General features: G+C 35.8%; 4 protein-coding genes across 9 annotated transcripts in view; 3 read left to right on the plus strand and 1 right to left on the minus strand.

Moving 5' to 3' along the window:
* LOC123309064 (pericentriolar material 1 protein) overlaps window positions 1–7,601 on the plus strand; it is a 32,321-nt gene extending 24,720 nt beyond the window's left edge. For 4 of the 5 annotated variants that reach the window (XM_044891908.1, XM_044891909.1, XM_044891910.1 and 1 more), the window contains 4 exons: window positions 463–796; window positions 3,186–3,245; window positions 7,277–7,364; window positions 7,418–7,601. In XM_044891908.1, the coding sequence (XP_044747843.1) occupies window positions 463–796; window positions 3,186–3,245; window positions 7,277–7,364; window positions 7,418–7,464 (529 nt within the window). In that variant the 3' untranslated portion in view covers window positions 7,465–7,601. Of the gene's footprint in view, window positions 1–462; window positions 797–3,185; window positions 3,281–7,276; window positions 7,365–7,417 lie in introns of those variants that run through there. The other variant, XM_044891911.1, reaches the window with a different exon arrangement.
* A 117-nt stretch (window positions 7,602–7,718) lies between these two features.
* Window positions 7,719–8,979, minus strand: LOC123309065. 2 transcript variants are annotated; one of them, XM_044891914.1, is made up of 2 exons: window positions 8,565–8,979; window positions 7,719–7,914 (listed from the first exon to the last, which is right to left on the minus strand). In XM_044891914.1, the coding sequence occupies exons 1-2, from the start codon at window positions 8,839–8,841 to the stop codon at window positions 7,784–7,786; spliced, it is 408 nt and encodes a 135-aa protein (XP_044747849.1). In that variant the 5' UTR covers window positions 8,842–8,979; the 3' UTR covers window positions 7,719–7,783. The 2 variants fall into 2 exon arrangements, with proteins under 2 accessions (XP_044747849.1, XP_044747850.1); XM_044891915.1 differs by having other exon boundaries at window positions 7,719–8,417; window positions 8,565–8,970.
* Window positions 8,980–9,322: 343 nt separating this feature from the next.
* On the plus strand, window positions 9,323–9,880 carry LOC123309571 (vacuolar ATPase assembly integral membrane protein VMA21 homolog). Its single transcript, XM_044892755.1, has 2 exons — window positions 9,323–9,545; window positions 9,599–9,880. The coding sequence occupies exons 1-2, from the start codon at window positions 9,434–9,436 to the stop codon at window positions 9,739–9,741; spliced, it is 255 nt and encodes an 84-aa protein (XP_044748690.1). The 5' UTR covers window positions 9,323–9,433; the 3' UTR covers window positions 9,742–9,880.
* A 5,389-nt stretch (window positions 9,881–15,269) lies between these two features.
* Window positions 15,270–24,273, plus strand: part of LOC123310118 (4-coumarate--CoA ligase 3-like) — a 34,672-nt gene continuing 25,668 nt past the window's right edge. Inside the window, exons 1-3 of the mRNA XM_044893510.1 lie at window positions 15,270–15,548; window positions 23,845–24,055; window positions 24,109–24,239. Coding sequence (XP_044749445.1) covers window positions 15,351–15,548; window positions 23,845–24,055; window positions 24,109–24,239 — 540 coding nt within the window. The 5' untranslated portion in view covers window positions 15,270–15,350. The remainder of the gene's footprint in view (window positions 15,549–23,844; window positions 24,056–24,108; window positions 24,240–24,273) is intronic.

Here is a 24,273-nt window from a genome sequence, read left to right on the forward strand (position 1 = left end):
TCGGTCACGGTTGGGTCTCTTCAGTCACAGAAGGGCACACTGTCTCAATTAGCCCTAAGAAATTACAAGTCTGTTCGCACCTTTAATTTATTTATTTTTTGTCTTTTTGTAGATTCAATCTCGGTAACGGGATACAGCAATGAATGAATGAACGAATGTGAATGAATGTATGTGTGGAAGGATCTGTAGGTCACGGTTGGGTCTCTTCAGTCACAGGAGGGCACACAGTCGCAAGTAGCCCTAAGAAATTATGAGTTTGATCGCACGGATAGTATTGTTTATGAGTTTTTTTGTAGATTTATTCTCGGTAACGGGATACAGCAACGATGATGATGATCACTGCGTCGGACGTTACAGTGAAAAAAATAACCCTTGAATGTTTAAATACTGTTTAAATGTATGAATTCTTCTAAAAATTCTCAGATTCGGGTGAACCCTTATTAAAATTTATTTTGTTCGCAGTTTATCGTCCGTCAAGATGTCGCTGCTGCAGAGCGTCCGCGAGCTGTTGGATCGCGAGCTATCCTTCATGAATCTCATACAGAGCAGCGGGGAATCGCAGCTCAACGATCTGGTGGCCCCTGTCGTACCGCAGAATCTCAACCTCCACGAAGTGCGGTCGCAGCATCCAGTCAAAGTTGAAACCATCGAAGCGGGGGCCGCCGTACAAATTCAGAACGGCGATCTGGCGGAAGCGGATCAGAGTCACGTGGAAGACGACGAAATCGAAGAAGAGGGGGCTGTAGGTGGTGTTTTGGAGCCGCCGACGGAGCAGGCAGGGAATTCGCTCGATTTGGTGAGTCCAATAACGGGGAATTCTCCTCAAATGAGGTTATCACGGCATATGCAAGTTTAAACTGAATAATTATGAGTTTCATTAATGAATTTTTCAAATGCACCGCGGAACTAATCAAAATCATTCTTCAAATATGAGGTTTTGAAATTTAAATCGCTTCGTTTCTAGTTTACGATTTGGCAACAGCGCCTACTAGAAAATAAAAAGCATAATGGCTTGTTTATAAAATAACAACTGTTGATTTACAGCCATCATAAGGCGCGTACTCAGTGGCGAGCCTCAACAGCAAGCGGCCATAAAAATCCCATAAAATTTTACGACCTTCCTCGTTCGTCGCAGACTTCATAGACAGCCATCTTTGTCCTTTATTATCAACGCATATTTCAGTCGATGTTGCCAACTTGTGCAATAGAAACGAAACGCTTTAAATTTTAAATACCCATTTTTATTTTTCATTTCTAAGTACTTAAAATAATTTTTTTTGGGAAACGGTTGAAATGGTTTTTTCAAAATGTGACGTTTCAACGATATTTCATAAAAAATACGTCATTTTAGTCAGAAGGAGTAATCCCTACTGTAATGGTGAAATAACTCATCCTTGTGAAAATACGAAATATCAATGAAAATGACCTGCCAACTTGACCGAACTAGTTTTTGAGTTTTTTATTGGAAGAACAATTAGGAATACGACATATATTATATATTCTGAATCAGAAAAAATACGGGACTGGAATATGTTAAAATACCATAGGGTTTATATTTAATAAAATGAAAATTACCACTATATCACTGAAGTGGCGAACTGAAAAAATCTTTGACTATGTTACTGCATTCCACATAAAAAAGTGTCTATAGAAGGTAACATTTGTTTTTTGATATCACTGATACTTTACGAAATAGGGACACCAGTACGAAGAGCCTAAAATGAGTTTTCACTTATAACTTTAAAACAAAAGAAGATGGGGGGATGCGGTTTTGGCCATTAACAATCTTTCTAAAATCGAGGTCGGAAACGCGTCATCCATTTATCCCTAACTCTTACGGTTACAGAGCTGTCATTGAATACCATCGAATTTTGCCCACCCTGTACAGCTCGCTCTCCAGCTCCAGAGTCCCAATCAACTCCAGTATCTGAGAGGGCTTCAAGGACGCTATGTCTCTCGCCCAAGACTCTCTTCCTTACGCAGGCTTGAAATGGCGAGGCATTCTGTAACCAGGTGAATAGGAGTTTCCTCCTGTTCCCCACAGAATCTACACTCGTCAGTTTCTGATAACCCCATTTTCATCATATGCTTTCTAAGGCGACAATGCTCTGTAAGGAAGCCGTTGAGGAGGCATAACTTATTCTTACTCAGATCCAAATACTTCTTGGATCTTGCAGTCTTAACATTCCAGAAGAATTTTTTGGTTTCTCCCTTCTCCAGAAACTCTTTCCTATAGATGCAGTTTCCAATACCACAGAAAGGCTCTGGGCCAGTAAGTGTCGAGTGTGTAGGCTTTCTCGTTTCCTTTGATTCCAGAATGATCTGCAATCCAGACTAAAGAGACCTTGTTGTCTTGCCTGTTTCATTGAGTTTCTTTGGGCACTCCCATGTCAGCTTTGAGTCGATGACATAGGAGTTCATAGTTTCTTTCCAGGTTTATAACCACGCATTTTTTAATTGCAAGAAATTCTGTCTGAAAAACATTTGAGCAGGAGCCTAACGAAGTGTACATTTGGTGCTTGCCCCGTATATTCCATCGCCAGCCTTGTTAACCATCATTATACCATTTACTGGTATTAACTTTGAAATTCTGTATTGTGTAGTCCTTTTCCCATTCCTCCCTTTTACAAAGCATCGTGTTAAAGTTCTTCTCAATACTTACTCTTTCAATCATAACAGCACTAGGTAGGTTAGCTTATGTTTAGAGAGGACCAGGCGTGATGTAAGCACCATCTCGTGTTTGAAATGTGTTACTAAGACTTAATTTGAGGGCCATTGGCAGAAACATGAAATTTTGTAAGATAGATCACATGGCCATTTTGATTCTCGTGCTGCTTGTTGTTTATCACGCTGCTTCTAGTTACTGATTATTAAAAAATTTTGTGTATTTTCTTGGTGAAAACCTCAAAATGTCCTTGGAAAATTTTTGCATGATGAATAACTGTGGATCAAATGAAATAGTTATTTGTGCAACTAGTTGAAAAAAGCATTATTTTCCGTAATGAGCTCATTTCTGAGAGAAAAGGAAGTTTGAAGTTTTCCAAAGGACCCAACGGGTAAATCAATTGGTTCAACAGGCGGTTCTGAACATGGAGTGGAAATTTTTATTACTGTTCATTCATTTCTCATTCAAGGCAGTGAATTGATATGATCAAATGGTTTAATGATGATTTTATTTGCTTCAGAACAACAAGGATAGTGTGGAGTCGCCTTCTTCGACGGAAGCTTTTGCTACGTCAACAGAGGTGGGTTTTTAAGAGAACAACAAACTTTGGACTTGGTAAGACGAGGTCAAACTTAAATCAACTGTTAAATAAATGAATATTTGGTCATTACGTTTCGCCAGATAACAAGGAGGTGAAAAAACCTGAGGATTTCAGATCAGAACAGCGAGATTTGTAAATCATACGAATCAGAATAAGCCATTATACACGCAAGCAGACTACAATACTTTTCATACGACTGCATACAAGGATCAGTGATGATCGAAATTCAAATTTTATTTTCCAAAAATTCATCTCAAAATATCACTGCATAAGTGGATCAGTGATAATCGAAATTAAACTCTTATGTCCCAACAATTCATTTCAAAATATTACGAGAATTTAGTTTATTATAACTGAAAGAACACAAAATGAAGGTTTTCTCAATTAGTTTTAGTAAAAGATTGCATAGAAATATTTATAACCTGAACGAGTTCCTAACAGTGTCAATAAATACTGTACTTGCACAATTCAAACTTTTCTTTTTAAATTACTATCTGAGTCCTGATATTATAAAGTAAGGTTAGGTATAATCTTCGATCTGGAGTCACACCTCTCCAGATAGTCAGAGTCGAAGCCTTAAATTTCGTTCACAGTAGGGCCTTACTGAATATCTGGAAAAAATACAACATCACATTTAAATTGGCAGAAGTATTTAACCCATTCACTTTTATGAAAGCAGTCGATTGGCCTTGGAAGTTTGACACATTCCACACTGTACACTGAAAATGTGAGGTTATGGCGCTTGTAAAAGCATTTTCGGGTATTAAATCATTGAAAAAGTTGATGAATACATGAAATAATTTTGTTTGCTTATTAGCTAGCATTTATGTAATTATATATTGGATTTAGTTTTTTATTTTATTATTTGTAGAATTATTCCAATTCGATTGGAATTGAACTTTGTTACTCAATAGTTATAACACAACTGCAACTTTTAATACATTGTGTTGACAATGACACCTGCATACATTCAATGGGAAAAGTCGATAATTCTTTTCTTACGATATTTCTTCAAAATCTCAAATTATAAAATAAAAATTTGAAGTATATGTTCATATATCGTGTTACACTTGAAATATGATATGACTCAATTGGATAGGTACGCAGGCCTGAAGAGTCTGAATACAAGAAATATAGGTCAGGAAGTAGGAAGTGAGATGTAGGATATCACAAAATGACTATACTTCTTTGCTTCTTTCTTTGAATCCTCTATTTGATCACAAGCGAAAAGTCGTACCTAAATTGGTACATTTTAGGCAAAATTGTCGTCCTTCAGCCGTTCATTACTACCTTAGAAATTAGTCCTATTTTGAAGTTGATGGTATGAATCGACGCAGAATTTAACGTTCATTAATTGGTCTCACTCAAAGATTTACACTTATGATGCGTTGTTTATTGTTTAAGAGTTTTGGTGTTTTTATGCAGAAATACTAAGAACATGTCCATGAGATTGTGCTCTTAGGTATCAGTTCTAAGTACCTATGCATAAACTGACCATTATAATAGAAAAACTGGAGAAAATTTTTTGGCTACTGAACGTTTTGCTCATCCCCTAGAGATTACCCATTTTCAAGTATATTTAAAGGTTTTTGAACGATTTCCACCTTTCCCAGGTCAACCTGAGGTCCTATCCCTGTTTTACTGGATATTCATTAGCATATGTTCAACTTATTTTAAGAGTCGGAAACCTCGAATTTCGGTTATTTTTATGCTCTAATGGTGATAATGAAGAAACTGGTGTAGGTGGATTCATCTCACAAATGAAAAACTATATCACGGAAATCTTCTATTCGATAAAATCGTTTGTGAGATATAACTTGAAATCTTTTGAACAGAGTACATTCAGCCAAAGTACCTAATTCGATTTTCATAGATATATCTGTTACGGCTAAAGATAGGTGTGCATAAACTTAAGATTAGCCGGCTAAACTTGGGTTCATATTCGAGAGCCGGCTAAAGTTCGATAAAATGTTTATTTGCGTCAGGAGATTTCTTTAGCCGGTTCATGTGACATTAGCCGAAACGAAACAGCTTAAAACGTATTCGATGGACACGCGGGGGATGATATCTCGTGTATGGTAGGATATATGGGGGATGACGCGTTCATGTGGAAATGTTATTCTTTCAATTCTTAAATTAAAAGATGCAAAATGGCATTGCATAATTACTTGAGAATCTTGAGATTATGTTACATAACGCCCATTGTTTTTCAATTCAATGTGTTATTTCCATATGTTTAGGAAATTCTATGTCTAATGCCTTTCAAATTGGGCCTATTTTCATTTAAATCAATTCATACATACAGTGTTTTTTCTATAAAAAAACAGTATCTTTTCTCTACCATTCAACAATTGGTTTAAGGGAAAAGTTTTCTACGAAATAGAAACGATAGTTTCTAATGTTTTCCAATTTTCTCAATAACACGGGTATATTTTGTTAAAAAAAAAAATCGCATTTCGTAGAAACGATAGTTTGCACCATCAAACGAAAAACTATAAACCAATGGACATTAGAATAGTTGAAAACGCTTTTCCACGCTGACTTCCTCGCAAGAATTTCTTCCCAAAACATTGGATATACGGTTTCTCGCCACCCTTGATGAATCACCCTGTACGAAGTATTCAAGTCTTCAAGCGTAGAGAAACGGTCTGGACAGCTACGAGATTGGTGGATGACTGCACTTATATTTCTTCAGAATTAGGTTTTTGGTATTTTAATAAAGAAGACTATTTCGGGGCATCATTCTTGTCACTCTGATTTTGCTTATTCAATTCCCTTGTCAAATTATCAATAATAATCCTCACACTCAAAGAAGCATGTTCCTCTCAAGTTTTTTCATCAGGAGTTCAGATTTTTTGATTCGCCAATAAGAATGCGTTGAAACACAGTAGAAACAAAAGTTTAATTTCGCATATTTTGTCCTTGTTTGCCCATTCTTAAGTGTTCAACATAATGCTTTTCTGCTATTAAAAATATGTGAAATTCATACAAAAAAAGCATTTATTTATTTATTAACAAGGAACACGAACAGGTAACCCAATACCGAAAATAGTGCTCACAAATAAATAATACAAAAGAAAACAAAAAAGTGCCTTATTCCTATACCTATAGTATCAACAAGTGAACAATAATAAAAGAAAAGAAACCAGAAAAAGGGATAGCAGGTGAGGCCGCCTAATAAATGGAGAGGAAAAACTTTGCTTTAATAGTTTTATTAATGTCATAAGTATTAGAATTACTATATTTTTTATACCTTTTTTCTTAATTGCCGAAAATATGCCGCCCCTGAAGCCCTAATAATACTTTTGCTTCTTTTTCGATTAGCTTCTACATTTTTAGCCGAGGTTCTGCGAATACACTAAGTGTAGCCGAAAGATAGAAGGAACTAACATTAGTACAAGCTCAAAGCTAAACCTAAGTTTAGCTGACTAATCGTTTAGGTTCACGTCTATCTTTAGCCGTAACATATTCATTTTTGAAACTGACGCATTCTACGAAAAATATGAAGAATACTCTCTTATTTTCCAAAATAGTCCAATATAAATATACGTTAGTTAGCGTTCAATTTATATTCAAGAGTTGGGTTCTTTGAATTGCTGGTATTTTTAGGGTGTATGAAGGTCAAAATAAAGAAATCGAAAAATGAATTGTGCGTTCGATAAAAATTCATCACATCAATGAAGAACTATATACCGAAAGACATATTGGATAAAATAGTTTGCGAGACGAAAGTGAAAATTAGATTTTTGTATAGATTTTCAAGAGCCCGTATCCTTTCAACCGAGTTGGATTAAAAAAAATGGTGAAAGAAAAAAGCGTTTCTTTTGACCTTGGAACGCTTCTGTTGAAATGTATATATACAAATCAAAAACTCACCTTGTATTATATGAAGAAAATAAAACTGATAAGTTTCACTCTGAAAACGCCAATTGTAGTGGAACATTAATGATATATTTCAATTTCCGAGCGGCTGCTGGTGTAAAATTTACTATTATATTTGAATTTTACAGGCAGAATCTCAGTATCAATTAGGGCTTGACCAAGTTCCTACAAGACTACCTATGAAATCCAAAAGTAGATCCAACACTCCTAGTAAAGGTTAGAATTTAATATGTTAGGAAAGGCATGATGAATTCATTTTTCTTTCATAGATGCAAGTTCCAAACATGATGGAGACCATCAGGATCACATGAAGTAAACCTTCTAGTATTAAATATTTATGCTTTTTTATGTATTACATGTAATTTGATTATTTTATTTGTCTGTTTATTCCATATAAAAAAGGTTGTATTATTTAGTATGTTATGAATAATAAATGATGTTTTACCATTCAAATGTGATTTTATTATTAGAAAATTATATTCTTACAAACATCCTTTGTTTCATACAAAATTCATCAAGCACAAAATAGAACTAATTACATTCAATCGAAAATTATTAACTATTTTTACATATTCGAACTCATCACAGTGTTGGCACAATATGTGTCACTATAAGCACTATTTTGAGAGTCCTTTTTACAAATCACTTTCCCGATTCCAATGATGTAAACAACTTCCATGGGTGCTTTCTAACAATTCTTCTTCTTTTATGTTCTCCATAAATGTTACAATCTCTTTATTTTGAAAGTGTGTATGTGGTAAATTTTCTGTGAGAAATGAAAATAAGATAGTATCATATTATTAATGATTCCTAAAATTGTATAATAAACACTTCCTAAGTATACCCGTCTATTTGTACTATTTTTACTTTCATAAATAAACAACTGATACTAAGTGGGTTTCAAACATCTACCACCACTAAATTGAAAGCCTTCTCCAAAATCTTCTCTATTACATATATGACATATATTGAAGAGCTTTTGTGAGGTAGAATCAATATCATTAACTACTTTGATAAATTATGAACACTGACATAAGTACCCTGAAGATGATTTCGTATTATTTTTAAATATCGAGAAATTAAAAATCCACTACCACTTTCTCTACCTAAAATATAAGTTTTTCAAACTATTTCACTACTCAATAAACATTGTGAATAATGCACGACGCAATCAAAAATGATTAAAGACACTACGAGGTAAATCAGGTAAGTTATGTGTTGGTTTTCTTCCAAATTTTGGTTTTGAAGACTCTGCAGCTTGAAAAATGCCTGAAATGAACACTAACTAAGAACTAGTGAAATTTAGTATCTGGGGAAAGTTTGATTAGTGGGATTATAACACCACAATGACACAATTATATATTTATATAATTTCAAAACATGCAAAATGTTGAGAAAAGTGAAATTTCAACTAACCATTTTGGCGCCTTTTTTTGAATGCATGTACTTCTATTGGTTCGCTACTTAGCCGTTTGCGATTAAATAGTTGTGCATTACTATTACTATCCGTGATATTTGCATTTTCGGAAAAACTGTTGCTATCCACTTCCATTTGATTGTGGTGTTCGTCAGCCTTGTTATCAGGTTGATTCCTAACCGGTTGATATCCATAATACCCATTTGTTGAAACAATCGGTAAAGGACAGTGAGCCCCCAACTGAATGTTCAAATCGCTAAATAAATTGTCCCTCATGGTTACAAAATCTTCCACTACTCCTTTAAGTCGCAACTATTTACGTCTATTCACTAATACACCTGCGTGCTGAATCGCGAACGGCTTGTTCAAGTTTTATTTACGAAATATAACCGGTTGCTTTTAAATCATGGTGGGGGAGGAAACGAGGAAACTTAACTCCGGTACTTAAGTACTTTTGTTGATTGGACCTACTCAGATAATGGGTTTGTCCAGTTCGCGAAATGAGAACCGTTCCTAACTGCGTTCAAAACAAGACTAATATAGAAAATCATTAAAATTTATTAATTATTCTTCATTTATAATATATAATGATAATTATGGCTATTAATCAAGATAATTTATTTTTGACAGTCTCCCACATTTGTCTATGATTTTTAAAAAGTCATAGAGAAGCAAAGAGGTAGAAGACTGTTCTCTGTGCCTTGATCCCTTATGAATCTGTGTTATTTAGGCCATAAAGTAAGTTCTGTGATTTGGGCCTTTAGTTGACGTATGGATAACCTAGATGGTCCAAAACAAATAGCAAATTCGAGGAAGAAATAGAAATTTAATTGAAATTAGATTATTTCAATTGAAATTATAGGACAAAATGGCCGATCAAGAAGTTCTTAAAGTCTTCAAAAATGTCCTGTTCTATATCAGTTTTATTTTAATAGCTCCAATATCTACTTTCTTTGGGTCTAAGTCTATAATATTTCAAGGTACATTATAACTCATTTGAAATAAAATGCGCTCATTTGAAATTGTTTTTAAGGTATATTTGGAGTGGACTCTGTTGCCAGTAATATATGGTCTGCTGTGTTTGCTGTAGTAGTGTTACATTTGGCACTTGGGATGTATATTTATCGGGCATACTTTGACAGTGAGCCACCTAAGCCTGATGTTAAAATCGACTAATATATTTGTCAGATTTTTACATATTTTGAGGTGTTCATTTGGAATTATTTCAAAATGTGATGATAATTTTATGTAGTCTTTAAGTGCAACTGTAATATTTTGTATGTTTGAAAATAATAAGTCCAACATTTCAATGAAATTCTGTCAGTTCAGGTGAATTTTCTTGGACTATCCTTATGAGAGTAGAGGCCTCAGATTTTCCAATATAAGCTCAAGTAGAAATGCATACTAAGCACCTGCTAAAAATTCTCAGCTTAAGGAACTTATGAAAATATGCTTTTGAAAACTAAGGGCTCTTCAGCCAAGTTGGCTATTTATTAATAAAAATGTAGGATTTTTATTATGGGTTGGTCAATTATATTGATAATTCTCAGTGTGTGTATATCGTATATATTCTGTACATTCCTTAAGAATTATGTTTCACACACAACTAACAGCAAGAAAGTGTTGACTAATTTGGTGAGTGATTAATTAAATTTGACGAAAAGAGATTCCAACCAATCCATTGAAACAAATTGTTCAATAAAAACTCATCTCAATTATTGAGATGAGAAAATGGTTTCATTGCTTGATATGATTATGGTAAGTGATCAGATTTTATTTAATTTTTCAAATGATCATACTATAACTCAATTTCTGCACTCAACGTGAAATATATCATTGGAGATTGAGAAAGAAGTCTAATAATTTCAGAACTTTTTTCAATCCCTATTTTCTACGATTTCAAGAATGTTTATATATATATATATACTGAAGATTACAGACTTATGAGTTAATTCTATAATCTTTGGGAGACATAAAGTAAAAATTCGATACACAATGATAACGCGTAGGTTCAAATTAATAAATTCATTTTTCGAAAATTGGGACTCATCGATTCTTATTTTTGGCGGCGTCTCCAATATGGCGGACGAGTTTTCTATGCTTGATTTAGGATAGCTGAAAATTGAGGGCAGTCCAGCCACAGCCCTCTTAACACAAAGTCATAAAGTAAGTCAATGGGTGTGTTCTGTGCACAAAGTGTGTTTAAGAGGGCTGTGGTCCAGCCAACAACACCGAGAACACGTTCTCGTTCCATAATACCCCCTTCTACTCTGTAATCTGTGTACCTCCCTATGCTGTGCTAGGCTACGCTACTCTCATGCGGGCATCATTCAGGCAGAGCACAGGAATGATTTTCCTCTGTATAGTAGTTACTCCGCTGTGCTGTGCTGCCCTCAGAGCGGCTAGCCTTATGGAGGGTAGCTTGATTTAATTTCAAATTGGTATATATTATGGAGTTAAAACTCTGGGAGATTTTTATGAAAAAAATGAATCTGTAGCCTACTTTTAGTTTTAGTTAAATAGGTTACATCTGATCCAATATAAATCTGGTTTTCAGTGTTCATCAAGATGGCAAAAATTGATTGTTGGCGGAATAGTTTTGCTATTCAATATAACCATTTATTTATTTATCTATTCATTCAAAATTATACATGTAAATGTACAAAAATACAAAATTACTAATGAGTGGACAGTGCACTTATAGGTATACGCTGTGATTCACACATTGTAAAATCTTTGATATAAAATTGATATTTGAACTTTTTACTCGTGAAGTCTGCTGAAATTAATGGGTTGACATTTTTGTCGAATTACCAAAACTTTGTTACAGACGTCATATTTTCGTTATGAGGATTTTTATCGACTACCTATAATGTGTCTACAGGGTATTCCGGAAACCGACGTCAATATCCGGCACATGGTGATAGCTCAATTCATTTCTGACCAGAATATCAAAATTTGGTTCTAGTATATAATTGAACAGTTTTGTGGAATTCGTCGAAATCATCATCTCATTGATTGTTTTCAGTACTACGGCAATAAAAATGTTGATGTTTTGTTGTTTTTTTTTTTTAATCGAATATTACGGATGAATCAGCCAATTCAACATGATCAAAGATTATCCCAAGGTTACTATATATGGTGTGCTCAGAATTTTTTTTTCTCACCGTGTGTTAAGTCGAAAATGTTGTATCGAATATTTGACGAATTGCGCCAACTTTTGGCGTAACATGCCGGAATAGTTGGGTATAATTTTTTTTGTATCATGAACGATCAAATTTGGGTGAAAAAATTTGAGAAAAAAAATGCGATTAATATTTTTTTTTGAGCACACCATAGTAACATGATCTTCGATCATGTTGAATAGGCTGATTCATCCTCAATATTCGATTTGAAAAAAAAAACAACAAAACATTTGTTTCCGTGGTACTGAAAACAATCAATGAGGTGATGATTTCGACGAATTCCACAAAACTGTCAATTTCTCGAAAACCAAGACACTTTTACTAGAACTAAATTTTGATATTCTGATCAGAAATGAAGTGAGCTATCACCATGTGCTGGATTGACGTCGGTTTTTGGACATGCTGTATATCTATTCTCTATACTTGATGAATATAAAGGTGTAAGATCTGTAATAATCTTGGTGTCCTTGTTAGTTGTTTGGGTACGTTCTCATAGCTTCACCTTTCAGTGATGCCACACACTTCAGTCCCATAGATAGAGGATCTATCTTCTATCTACGATTACGATCAGTCACAGCCTACTATGGACTATTCTCACTTGCATTGGCATGCCCGACTAATGCTCCATAAGTGATTATCTTATTTCCGTTTTTTGGATAAGAATTTGATAATAGTATAGACGGGCTTAAAAAGTTATTTCTGATGCAGGGTAGATTATTGTTTTAGATGGACACCTTGGAATGCAATGCGTTGCAATGGAAATATCTGGAAATGACTCCAAATAAGAATACGGCTAGTAAAGCAATGATGACTCGTGCAGATGTCTGACTGGTAAGACTTGTAGCTGGAAACCTAAAATACTTTGATTGATATACGTCCATGAATATATTCATCACACCCTATACAACAAGAATTAAGAGATTGAAACGATAATACTTTGCGTCAGTTGCATGCAGAAAAGAACCATACTTTGCATCTCGTGGTGAAAATCCAGTAAATCGTCGATAACAAGTCAAACTTGGGTAATTTTTCAGCTCTCCTGCTTCATTTGCAGCTCAGTTTTTAGAAAACCATTCTAGTCAAAAAAATGCTTATACCTGTACTGATGTACTCTGCGACGCCGATTTATTTTGGTAGGTCAGGTTGGGCCCTTAGATACTGATAAGCTCGTTCACCATCTTAGAACCGCTACCTGGAATTTATGGGCAGAAAAATTATAATTCTTGATATCGAAAAACCTAACGGGCTACCACTTGATTTTTCTCTCTAGAGCCCGTTTACATAAGCTCAAGACATTTGTGCAAACTGGCACTTAAAGTAGGCTGTGTTCATGTTATCAATATTGGTTCTTTTGTTGATTGTTTGACACCATTTCCTGTATTCACCGCTTTTTTAAGTTGTTTTGAAATGCTGTAATGCATGTTTCATTGAAATCAAAAGAGTGCAGGTCTACTGTTGTATTATTTTTTTTTTTTTTGAGTGGGTTGTGTATATTTGTGCTGTCTCGACTGTGTTCACGGACGAGAATAATACGGCACTAGCGGAATATTCTCTCAAAGAACTGCATGCTCTTCTGATTTCATCAAAGATTATAGAGTTAGGTAACTCTATAATCTTTGGATTTCAATAAAGCATGGGTGCATGAAAAATACGAAGCAAGGGACGTGGCTGTCTTTTAGGTCATGTAGCAATGGATCTGACCTTTATTACTAGGAAATTGTCCTATTTATCCGGCGTTATTTCACTCACAACAATCATGAGATTCCTTGAACAACATCCTTATAAGATACTGTTACCAGTCCGGTCCTGGCGGCCGCTTTCTTCTGAAAGGACCGCGGCCTCGGCCGCTGCCTTCTAGAACGATCGCGAAGGGATCAGATCAGGAGCAGGTAGGGTAGTACAGTTATAGTTCACAGTGCAAATGATGGACTAGTGGAAATAAATAGTAGTGACATAGTTAGTTTGTTATTTACAAGTGTTAGTATAAGTGTAAATAAATAATTTTAATCTGTCGGACGTTTTAATTAAGCAAAGAAAACGTTTCTTAATAAACTTTTTAGGGTTTTCACTCCCAATCTCTGAAAAAAAATCAATTAAAAATGAAATAAACGATTTGCTCCTGCGTAAATTCTTGCACTAATTTGTCAGGAGCAAATCAACTAGAAAAAATTGTTGCCTGACAATGAACTGAAAATTAAGAACAACATTTTTTTCTAGTTGATTTGCTCCTGACAAATGATTCTGATGCAAAAGACGCATCAAACGATTATTTTTCAACAAAAGATGGCGCTGATTTCGTTCAACAGGTTCTTAGATAAAAATTTTTCTCATGCCTGGATTGGAAGAAAGGGACATATTGAGTGGCCACCCAGATCACCTGATCTGGCTACTGTACTTTTTTATGAGGTCACCTGAAATCCAAGATTTACGCTATCCAGCCTGAATCACTATAGAGGATTTGAGAACTCGGATCATTAATGATTGCCGTCAAATCACTCCAGAAATCTTGGGTAATGTGTACCTGAACGTTTTCAGCAAAACTTAATTACTGCATGGAAGCGAATGGTGCCCATTTCCAGCATTTAATAAACATAACAAAAGTAAAGTACCCTTCCACCAGTCAATTTTATTCGTTATCGATAGAAATTTTGAAGCGAAATTTCAGGATCAGATAGTACTCGTTAAGATATCTTCAACATGAGGTATCGCAACATCAAGGGGTTGTGCTCATCCCCGTTACGGATGTGGGGGATGCAAATTGTGGAAAAGTTGTTCCCCCTCGAATCAGAAATTGACGGGTCCGAGGTCCGAGCGATTTTCTATATTCACTCTTTAAAGCCGATAAATCTTGGTGTTAAGTTTTCGTTGGACCACACTGTATATCTGATTGTAATACCACATGCACTCCTACGGTACCCCATTTCTGCTGCCATTCATTAGCTTTCTCTTCATCTGTTATTATTAATTATTTTCATGTTTCATTGCTATCGTTATAATTATTCTACTTTTTTTGTTATTTTTTGTTTCGAATTTTTGAAACGGCAATCGAATAACCTTTAAAACAAGGTGCCACTCAACACTTTATGATTTCAGGAGTTGCTCTCATCATGTTGATGGTGATACAAACTGATTGGAACCAACCGTATAAAATGTACCCCTACAAACCAAAGTTTACCTCTTTTTGAATTTTTTCTGATTTTACACATGGGGGTCGAAATATTAAGGGTGGTAACTTTTCAAATAAGTGATACACTGACTGATATACGTATATAACGCCAACAACCAACTAACAAATGCTTTAACAAAAGCATAAACTGAGCAAACTCACTGATTTATGATACCACCTCGTATAAGCACATCAACTGAACGTTTAATTTTTCAAATTGAATAAATTGATTGATAAAGTTAAGTAGGTATAAGACAAATCAAAATATGGTAGTAATAAAATGACGAATCCCTTATCTAAAGCTGAAAATACTCCCATTTTATATAAGGTCAACTTGTTCCATTAAATTCATGCATGAATAGAGTAAACATAAATATTGTCTCCTCATTAAGTATTTTATTAGTTAGTCGGTAACATTCACGAGTGAAGTCGTTATGGCGGGTAGATTAGTTCCTAAAAATCTAAATGTTATCAAGAAAGTACTTCAATTAAGTAAAAGAACACTAACCAGTGATCAAACCATCAGTGGACATGTGATTGGTTCTGGCTTTCCTGATGTGGAAATACCAAAACTTACACTACCAGAATTTTTTGAGCCATATTTCGATAAATTCGAAAGATTTACAGCCATCGTGAGTTGAATTTGCTTAGCAATTATTAACTTCGATTCAATTATCACCCAGTTTATTCCAATGGGAGTAATCAATTAATGCGTATACAGGGTGAATCATATTTGTCAGATGTAGCTATCATGTTCACAGTTCAAGACAAACGGTAATAATAAGGTACCTATTGTTACTGAAAAATTATCTCACTTATTGAGCTGTTCTATAGCTCATTAAGTAATTGTTTGTGACATATTTGCTTTCCTTCAACATTCAACTTTTAATAATCCAAAAGGTAGGTAATAAGATGAATCGAGGTTCCTAACTAAATTTTTCAATGTAAATTCAGTTGAATGCAATGAAAAAGTTACCGACATTCAGTTATAGAGGTATGTCCTTTTTTCTATTTGCCCCTTAGGTCGATTTTCTAAATAATTCAAAGAAATGATGGAGTATGTTGAACTATATTTATGTAATAATTCTTTATTGAGTCTGACCTGCTGACTATGAAATAACAGTCCAAAAGGAAAGTGCTACGCGAGAACACATATTTCTCAAGGTCAATGAATTCTAGTGGCATAAGCAGTGGCGGATCGGCGATTTACGGGGCCCTACGCTTGGAAACTTCCCCCCCCCCCCCTATTGTTCCAACCCTTCAAAACAATTTTAAATTAAAAATTTGGCTGAAACTATATTGATAAAATGTAAGGTACATCAATTCAAATATTAGAAATACATTGAAAATCAACACAAAAGTCAGTACCAAATCAGGTACAACATTCGAATCAATGTTTCTCTCTACAGAAATAAACTTACATGAACATTATTGAATATTATAAGAATACAATATAATATGAAATTCCGAAAAAAGTGAACTTTTATTTCTTATTTTCATATCTGTAAATCCATTTATTCCAGCATCATAATCCAGACTTTTTCGTCATATCACTTTCAATCGAAAATATTCCTAAGAACTGAAGTCTGTTCTCCTCCAAAACTGTTTTTTATTTTTTATTATACAGAGTGATTTAAGAATGTTCCCTTTGTCTAAATTCCACAATTTCGGAGTTAATAATAATAATATTATATAATAATAATGTATTGGAAAATGAACATTACAAGCTCTACTGGGATCGCACGGTTCTCACAGACCGGAAAATAAAGCCCGTTTGCAACAGCCGAGAATTCTGTGGAGAATTCTCTACAAAATTCTCGCAAGAAAAGGGCGGAGACTATTTAGTACGCAACTGAACAGAGAATTCTACCGAAAGTGCGTATGTAACGGTACATAATTCACGGCGCATGAAATCTCGAGTAAATTTTCTAGAGAATTCTCGGCTGTTGCAAACGGGCTTAACTCACAATAGACCAGACCTCATATTGCTCAATAAGGATGAGGACACAGCACTATTCATCGATGTGGCGATTCCAAATAATAACGATCTTCTAGATAGGCACACTGAAAAAATTTCAAAATACAGAGATCTCGAGGAATAAACCAGAAGACAGTGGAAGCTGAAAGATATCAAGACCATCCCTATTGTAATTTCATCTACAGGCCTGATACCGAAGAAACTACTGGAGAACTTGAGGAGACTTCAGTTGGACGAAAATATCTATAGAGGCATGCAGAAGGCGGTACTGCTCGGAACGGCGAGAACTGTACGCAAGTACATGGGGAATGCAGAGGAACACCGTCTGCGCCGACAGGAAGTACGGGTGGAGCAGGAATCCAACCTACAGCAGGGAGGCGAGGAGCGACCCGGTCCAGACCACCACCACGAGCCCGAAAACCTGGAAAGGGCTCCAACAGAGCTTAATCCTTTTGATATCTGAGATATCTGGGATAAGTGAATTTTCCTCTGGAGAGGAGTGTGAAAGCCGCAAGGCTAAAGTCAACATAATAACACTTCTTCATTTCAAATGATTTTCATGTTCACATAACGTATCGTACATAAACAAAACAATAAATGAAATGCCGTCAAAACGCAGGAAAAATTACACTAAATGTGAACCAAAATACTGTGCAGCTATAAGGCTCTAAGTTTAACAACAGATAATAAATTTCTCTCTTGAATTTTCATTCTATTTGGCAGTTAAATATTCTATTACCTTATAGGCTGTGACTAGAGTCCCGACTCGGGATCCGTGTCCAGTCCCGACGGACGAAATCGAATGACTCAATCAGTTTGTCTATGGACTCAATTACCAAACAAGTCTCTTGTCCTTACTCGGGATCCTTGTCCAGTCCCGACATTGTAAAAGAGTTTTGAGGTTATGTTCGCGAATCCTATAATATTAGTTATGAATAGTTGCGACAAAATTCAAGTAGTGATTGCTTATCAAAAAATAGTGTGGGCTTTTTCAAAATCAAGATTGCAAAGACAGGAGAAATACTATCTTGGAATATGAGAATGGAAGGAGCATCGAAGTATGCAATTCTAACTGGTGAGAAAGTTGAGAATTGCTTAGTGTAAATTGATCCAGAGGAATTGCCAGACAATTTTTGATTCAGAAGTGAACCTCTTCCTCACGGCAATTCTTGACTTAAAAAAATGTGATCGAGAAAGGAACCTGGAAAATATATTTGTGAAATGTATGATATTCTATACGAAATAACGCTACAATGCTGCGGCACCTCAATGAAATGTATTTTTATTTGAAGTGTATGAAAATTTAGCCAAAGGGTAGTGGTTCTGTTTAAAATGTTCACCTTAGATGTTTCATTTCAAGATTGCTCTTTTTTCTCTTTATAAATGTGATGATTTGAAAATAAAATATACTTTAACAACATATTTACCTTTAGCAACTCATATCTACATGCCCGATTGAAATATAAATCATTGTTTCTAATTGACTGGGCATAGGCGCATGATTTTCGCTACTTCTTAAACTGCTTAATAATTTCAAAGCACCAGTGCAGCGTATCGTTGAATTCGGGACCGAATATCAGTCCCGAATTTAATGACGTCACTCGGGACTGGACACGAGTCCCGAGTCGGGACTCTAGTCACAGCCTACATTATATGGGATGGGTTCTATGCAGGACAGCAAGGAGCCGAGGAGCGACCGGAACCGACCACCACTAGGAGCTTGAAAACCTGGAAAGGGCTCCAACAGAACTTAATCCTTTTGATATCTGAATTCACAATGCTCAAACTGATCCTCGAGAGCTGGTTATGGTATCCTGGACTTTTTCATAGATATTTTTCGAGCTTTACAGAATTGTGGTTGATCATTTTTCTCTAACTCTTATAGTTTACTCAGAAAAGAAGATCATTCTGACGTTTTTTATTGAAAAATATGCCTCTCAAGGTCCAATGTCTTTATGTAAAGAGCAAATTCATAAACATGAATTACTTAAAGAGACAATTGATTGCCTGGTGAACCCACTCACGCATCTGATAAATTCTTGTCTCGAGCAGGGATATTTCCCGGATGAGTGGAAGTTGGCAAGGGTAACACCGGTGCATAAGAAGGGAGAAAAAATCTCTACGAAAATTAAAGGCCCATATCTGCCAGCCTTTTCAAAAGTATTCGAGTCCCTTATCAAGACAAGGTTGCTCTCATTTTTAGAGAAAAGCATGTTGCTTTCATGTCGGCAACATGGCTTCAGGAGAGGAAAATTCATTATGGAGGCACTGGACAGCACAGATGAAGTGATGTTAACATGCATGGATTCGAGTAAGGCATTCGATTGCTTGGATCACCAAAAACTCTTATCCAAATTTGAGTATGTTGGAGTCCGAGGGCCAGCACTTGGACTGATGAATTCTTACCTGCAAGATCGTAGTCAAATAGTAGACCTTGATGGAAAGTTATCTTTCAAAAGTAGAGTTACCCGAGGATTACCCCAAGGGTCGGTGCTTGGACCAATTTTATTTGCCCTCTACATCGATGACTTGGTGCATAATGTTGTGGCGAATGACGCACTTCTATTCGCGGACGATGTCTCTTTTATGAATAGAGATAAAGTGGGAAGCTCACTTCGGGAAAAATCGAACAAATCTATACATAGATGATGCTGTTGAGTGGAGCGGGAACAACAGAATGAGTGTAAACGCTGATAAAATGAAGGAGCTCTTAGTCACCACCAAACAATGTAACAAAGAAAGTATATTGCTGCTTGGGTTATCGATCAGCGGAAACCTAGGTTGGGAACAACATGTGAATGAATTGTCTGGGAAGCTTTCGACAGCACTGTTAGGAATATAAAAAAATTTCTGACAGAAAAAGAAGCCTTGATTGTGTACCACGCTCAATTCCATGGCAGGATGACGTATGGCATCATCCTTTGGGGGGCGTCCTCGGAAGCCGCGAGAATCCTGTACACAGGAGCGGAAACAGGTTCCAAAAACACTTGAGCGTCCACGGCCACAACACTCGATTCAAGGACAAATATGTACCCCCATTACATCGACTGGAGAAAACGCGAAACATGCACATTTATAATAGTCTGAAACTTTATAACAAACTACCGGATGGCTTGACGTCCCTACATTACAATGCCTTCAAGAGGAAAATGAAGCGCTTTCTTAAAGAAAATGCATTTTACTCCATGGATGAATTTCTGTCCCATGAATTCTAGTCGTTCCTATGAAAGAAAAAGATTTTTTCGTGTTGTTTGTCGATGATCGTGTCGCACTGTATTCTTTGTAACGTGTATACTGGACTTATAGCTTGACATAATCTGTATGTAATTGAGATGAATAAATTTATGTTTATGTTTATGTTTAGCTCCGAAAGTTTCGATTTGAACACGAAGGCTCGCCTTAGGCTAGCCATACACTTATAGTTGTACCGCAAAGGTTTAACTTTTTTGTTCGCCTCCAGAGGTAAACCTCCGCGTATGTGCTACTACATTCGATGAAACTCTAGAGTCTTGTGGGCTCCAAGTTCTCAAGATGAACAGACGCTACGTGTATGGGCGGCTTTATATTGCTTATTTTATAAGTGGTCCACCGAGTGGTGGGCTTGAATTAATTTCTTGCCAAAATATGTAACTTTTCAACCTGCAATATCTCGGGAACTATTCGTTGAAGAAAGATTTTTCGTCAGGAATAAATGCCGAAGATGAAGGTCATATTCATTTGTACATTGATTCATTTCAAGACAGTCAAAAGACCTCTTCAAATGGAGCAAATTTTTGAATCAAATTTACAATATTTTACAGATTATATCCAACTGCCTAAGAATTGGACAAAATTCTAGTTGGTCTGATTGGTCATTTTTCTATATCTCTTATAGTTTTCTCAGCGTCGTCCATAATAGCCGGACAGAAATGGACTCTCACTCCGCCTGTCTACCGGCAAAATACCTACAAGTTGTAATTCGGAGGTTGTGCTTATATTCAAAAAGGGCGAAAATACAGATATAAAAAATTATAGAGATCTATATCCCTGTTATCACACCTATATAAGCTCTTTATGAAATTAATAACAAACCGCTTGACTGCAAAACTAGATCTTTACCAATCTACAGAACAGGCAGGTTTCAGAGAGGGCTGTAGCACAATAGACTATCTCCATACGGTTCGCACCCTCATAGAAAAAAATATACAAAATATAACGTCCCATTATATCTAGCCCCTATTGATTTTAAAAAGGTGTTCGACACTGTGGAGATCAGTTCTGTTATCACAGCTTGTGCAAGGGTGGATTCAAGGTACACCAAGATCATCGAAAACATCCATCTGTGGGCATCTTTACAGATAAGAGTAGACGAATCCTCTGTAACCGGACGGATAGGGTAGAGGTGTACGACAGGGAGACACTATCTCGCCCAAACTGTTCACACTAGCTTTGGAGCACCTATTCAAGCAATTGAAGTGGGATACTAGAGGTATAGTTGTGGATGGCATTGGACTCAACCATCTGAGGTTAGCTGATGACATAGTCCTCATATGTAATAGCATCACAGAACTGAGGGAAATGCTGACTGAATTGAACTAGTAGCGTCTAAAATAGGACTCGAAATGAATTTCAATAAAACGAAAGTCATGAGTCCAGACAATATAACTATAAATGTCCGAAACAATACCATCGAATGCGTTACCGAATATATATACCTAGGCCATATCATCAAACTATAGGGAAGGACAATCAGCATGCAAAGATAACAAGACGCATAAAGATGGTATGGACAGCTTTTGGTAACCTAGGACACATCCTAAAAAAGAGCATGATTCCTATAAATTTGAAAAAAATACGGATTGGAAACAATGAGTCTGACTAATGACCATATGCACCGTTTCATTAAACGAGGTTAATTCCTTAATTCTTAATAGGGAATAGGAGGTGAGATTTACCTCAATTGAAAGATTACAAGGGGTTGATAAATAATTATAGAATAAGAAGCAAACTTTGTGTGTTCGAAAAGCCCTTTGAGTCCTTGGTTTATCCACATCTTTTTCACTTGATAAAAACCCAGATTATTCCAGAACAATGCGGATTTTTTAAGGGCAGATCGGTTGAAACTAACCTGTTGAGTTTTGTCGAATATCTTGACAATAGGCTTGACGAGCGGGAGCAGGTTGATGCAGTGTATACTGATTTCAGCAAGGCTTTCGACAAAGTTGACATATCCAGTCTTTTGTCTGAGCTTGCTGCGGTCGGAGTTCATGGTGCTGTTCTGCAGTGGTTCAGGTCCTACTTGGAGAACATAGGTCAGTATGTTGTAGTTCAGGGCTTCTGTTCTGAACGCTTTAATGCTCAGGTGTGCCTCAGGGGTCTCATTTGGGTCCTTTGCTTTTTCTGATTTTCATCAATGGAATAGGGAGATGTTTCATTAAATGTAAAATTCTGCTATTTGCAGATGATTTGAAAATTTTCATTGTGGTTCGCAGCATACATGATTGCATCGCCATGCAGAGAGAGCTGACTGAATTCTGTGAGTACTGCAGAAGTAGGGGCTTAGTTCTGAATATTTCTAAATGGGCAGTGATCTCTTTTACGAGAAATAAGCATCCTATTCTTTTTGACTATTCCTTGGACAATATGACCCTTTCTAGAACAGACGTAGTCAGAGACTTGGGAGTAGTACTTGACCCCAAACTCACTTTTCATCATCATTTCGAGTCTATAATAACAATAACAGCAATAAAATGCTTGGTTTCGTTACTAGACAATGCAGAGACTTCAATAATGTAGACGCATTATTAGCTGTATATTATGCCTTCATATTCAGCAGACTGAATTTTACAATGTCTGTGTGGAGTCCTCATTATAATGTTCACATGTTGAGACTCGAAAATGTTCAGAAAAAATTCCTAAGATTTTTCAGTAACAGGTCCGGTCTCATGACCCAAAAAGGTGATCCCAGGAATTATGCTATTAGACAAAAACATTTTAACGTAGTCAGTTTGAAATATCGCAGAACTATAAGTGATATATTGATGCTCCAAAAACTTTTGAATGGCTCATTGGAGCCAGAATTTCTTCTTGCCGGTATAACCTTTTTTACCCCAACTATATCACTGAGAAAACATGACATTTTTTACCTCCCTAGGAGAAACACTGTTGCTGCTCAGAATTCACCTCTGTATCGTAGGTATGCAAAAAGAAACTTCCATGTTTGCAGAAATTTGTGACATATTTTTCGACAGTTCCAGAACGAAATCTCATCACCCCTTAATTCTTCATAGGGAATAGAGGGTGAGCTAAACCTCAATTGGAGGACAATATGTCCCTCTACACTACATAATACTATTGTCTTCCAATTGAGGTATAGCGTATAGCTTAGCCTCTATTTAAGCTAGCAGAATCCCAGAGCAGGAATTTTTCATTAGGGTAATAAATTAGCCTAAAATTATGGCCGAAAAAAATCTAAAATTACAAAGTTGTTCTACTAGACAGGGGTCTGAGAAATTCCGATAACACCAAGAATTCTAAATTCAGGTTAAAAGTTAAAATACAATTGAAATAGAAAAAAATGCATTGATATTGAATACTCTGTGAGTATAAAATTCGCGAATTTAACGTTCGAAATAAGTAGATATTTTGATTGTAATCCTAATCGAAGTTGGGACCTTCTCAAATACAGAAAGGATAATAGTTCCCATACATCTTAAAAAGTAATGTGTTCCTGCTAATTCAATGAGGTTTATCGAACTGGATACGTTTCAGTTATACTTATCCCAAAATAACTAGAAGAATAGGCTCAGAAATAACTTAATTTGATCTTGTATTCTGTTTATATTTTTTGATACTCCTAGTATGTTATTTTGTTGCTTTTTTGGATTCATTTCTTGTTTTGTATTACATTTAGTTGTTTTGGATAATATCATGTGGATAGTATATTGGATATCTTTTATGTGTTTTCTCAGGAGTGCTCCGAAACGAAAAGAAAATATACATATGGAGAAATAAACAGAAAAAGTATTAATCTCGCAAAGGCCTTCAGGAAAATATTCAAACTGAATGATGGTGATGTTGTTGCTGTTATACTCTCCAATATTCCTGAGTACCCCATCGCAAGTTTGGGAATTTTGAGGGCGAATCTCGTGATCACAACTGTAAGTCCGGCTTTCACATCTGGTAAGTTCTTTTTGAACGAATCGTCGAAAATGAATAATTAATTTTTGTTACAGATGAAATTTTCAGACAACTTGACGATTCGGGTGCTAAATTAGTGATCACAGAATTGGATCAGTACTCAAAAGTGAGCCAGAGCATTAGGAAAACTTTGAAAAAAATGCAAGTTATGATAATAAAAACTAATGTAAGTTTCACGATAACGAAGATAAACTATGTGA

Source organism: Coccinella septempunctata, chromosome 3, assembly GCF_907165205.1.
Source record: "Coccinella septempunctata chromosome 3, icCocSept1.1, whole genome shotgun sequence".
Taxonomy (NCBI): Eukaryota; Metazoa; Arthropoda; class Insecta; order Coleoptera; family Coccinellidae; genus Coccinella; species Coccinella septempunctata.

Bases quoted from the DNA above. Each gene is read 5' to 3' on its own strand.
- LOC123309065 (XM_044891914.1), bottom strand. From the start codon at position 8,841: ATGAGGGACAATTTATTTAGCGATTTGAACATTCAGTTGGGGGCTCAC. The intron at 7,915-8,564 runs GTTAGTTGAAAT...CATTTCTCACAG, and splicing joins CAAAAAAAGGCGCCAAAATG to AAAATTTACCACATACACAC.
- LOC123309571 (XM_044892755.1), top strand. From the start codon at position 9,434: ATGGCCGATCAAGAAGTTCTTAAAGTCTTCAAAAATGTCCTGTTCTAT. The intron at 9,546-9,598 runs GTACATTATAAC...ATTGTTTTTAAG, and splicing joins TAAGTCTATAATATTTCAAG to GTATATTTGGAGTGGACTCT.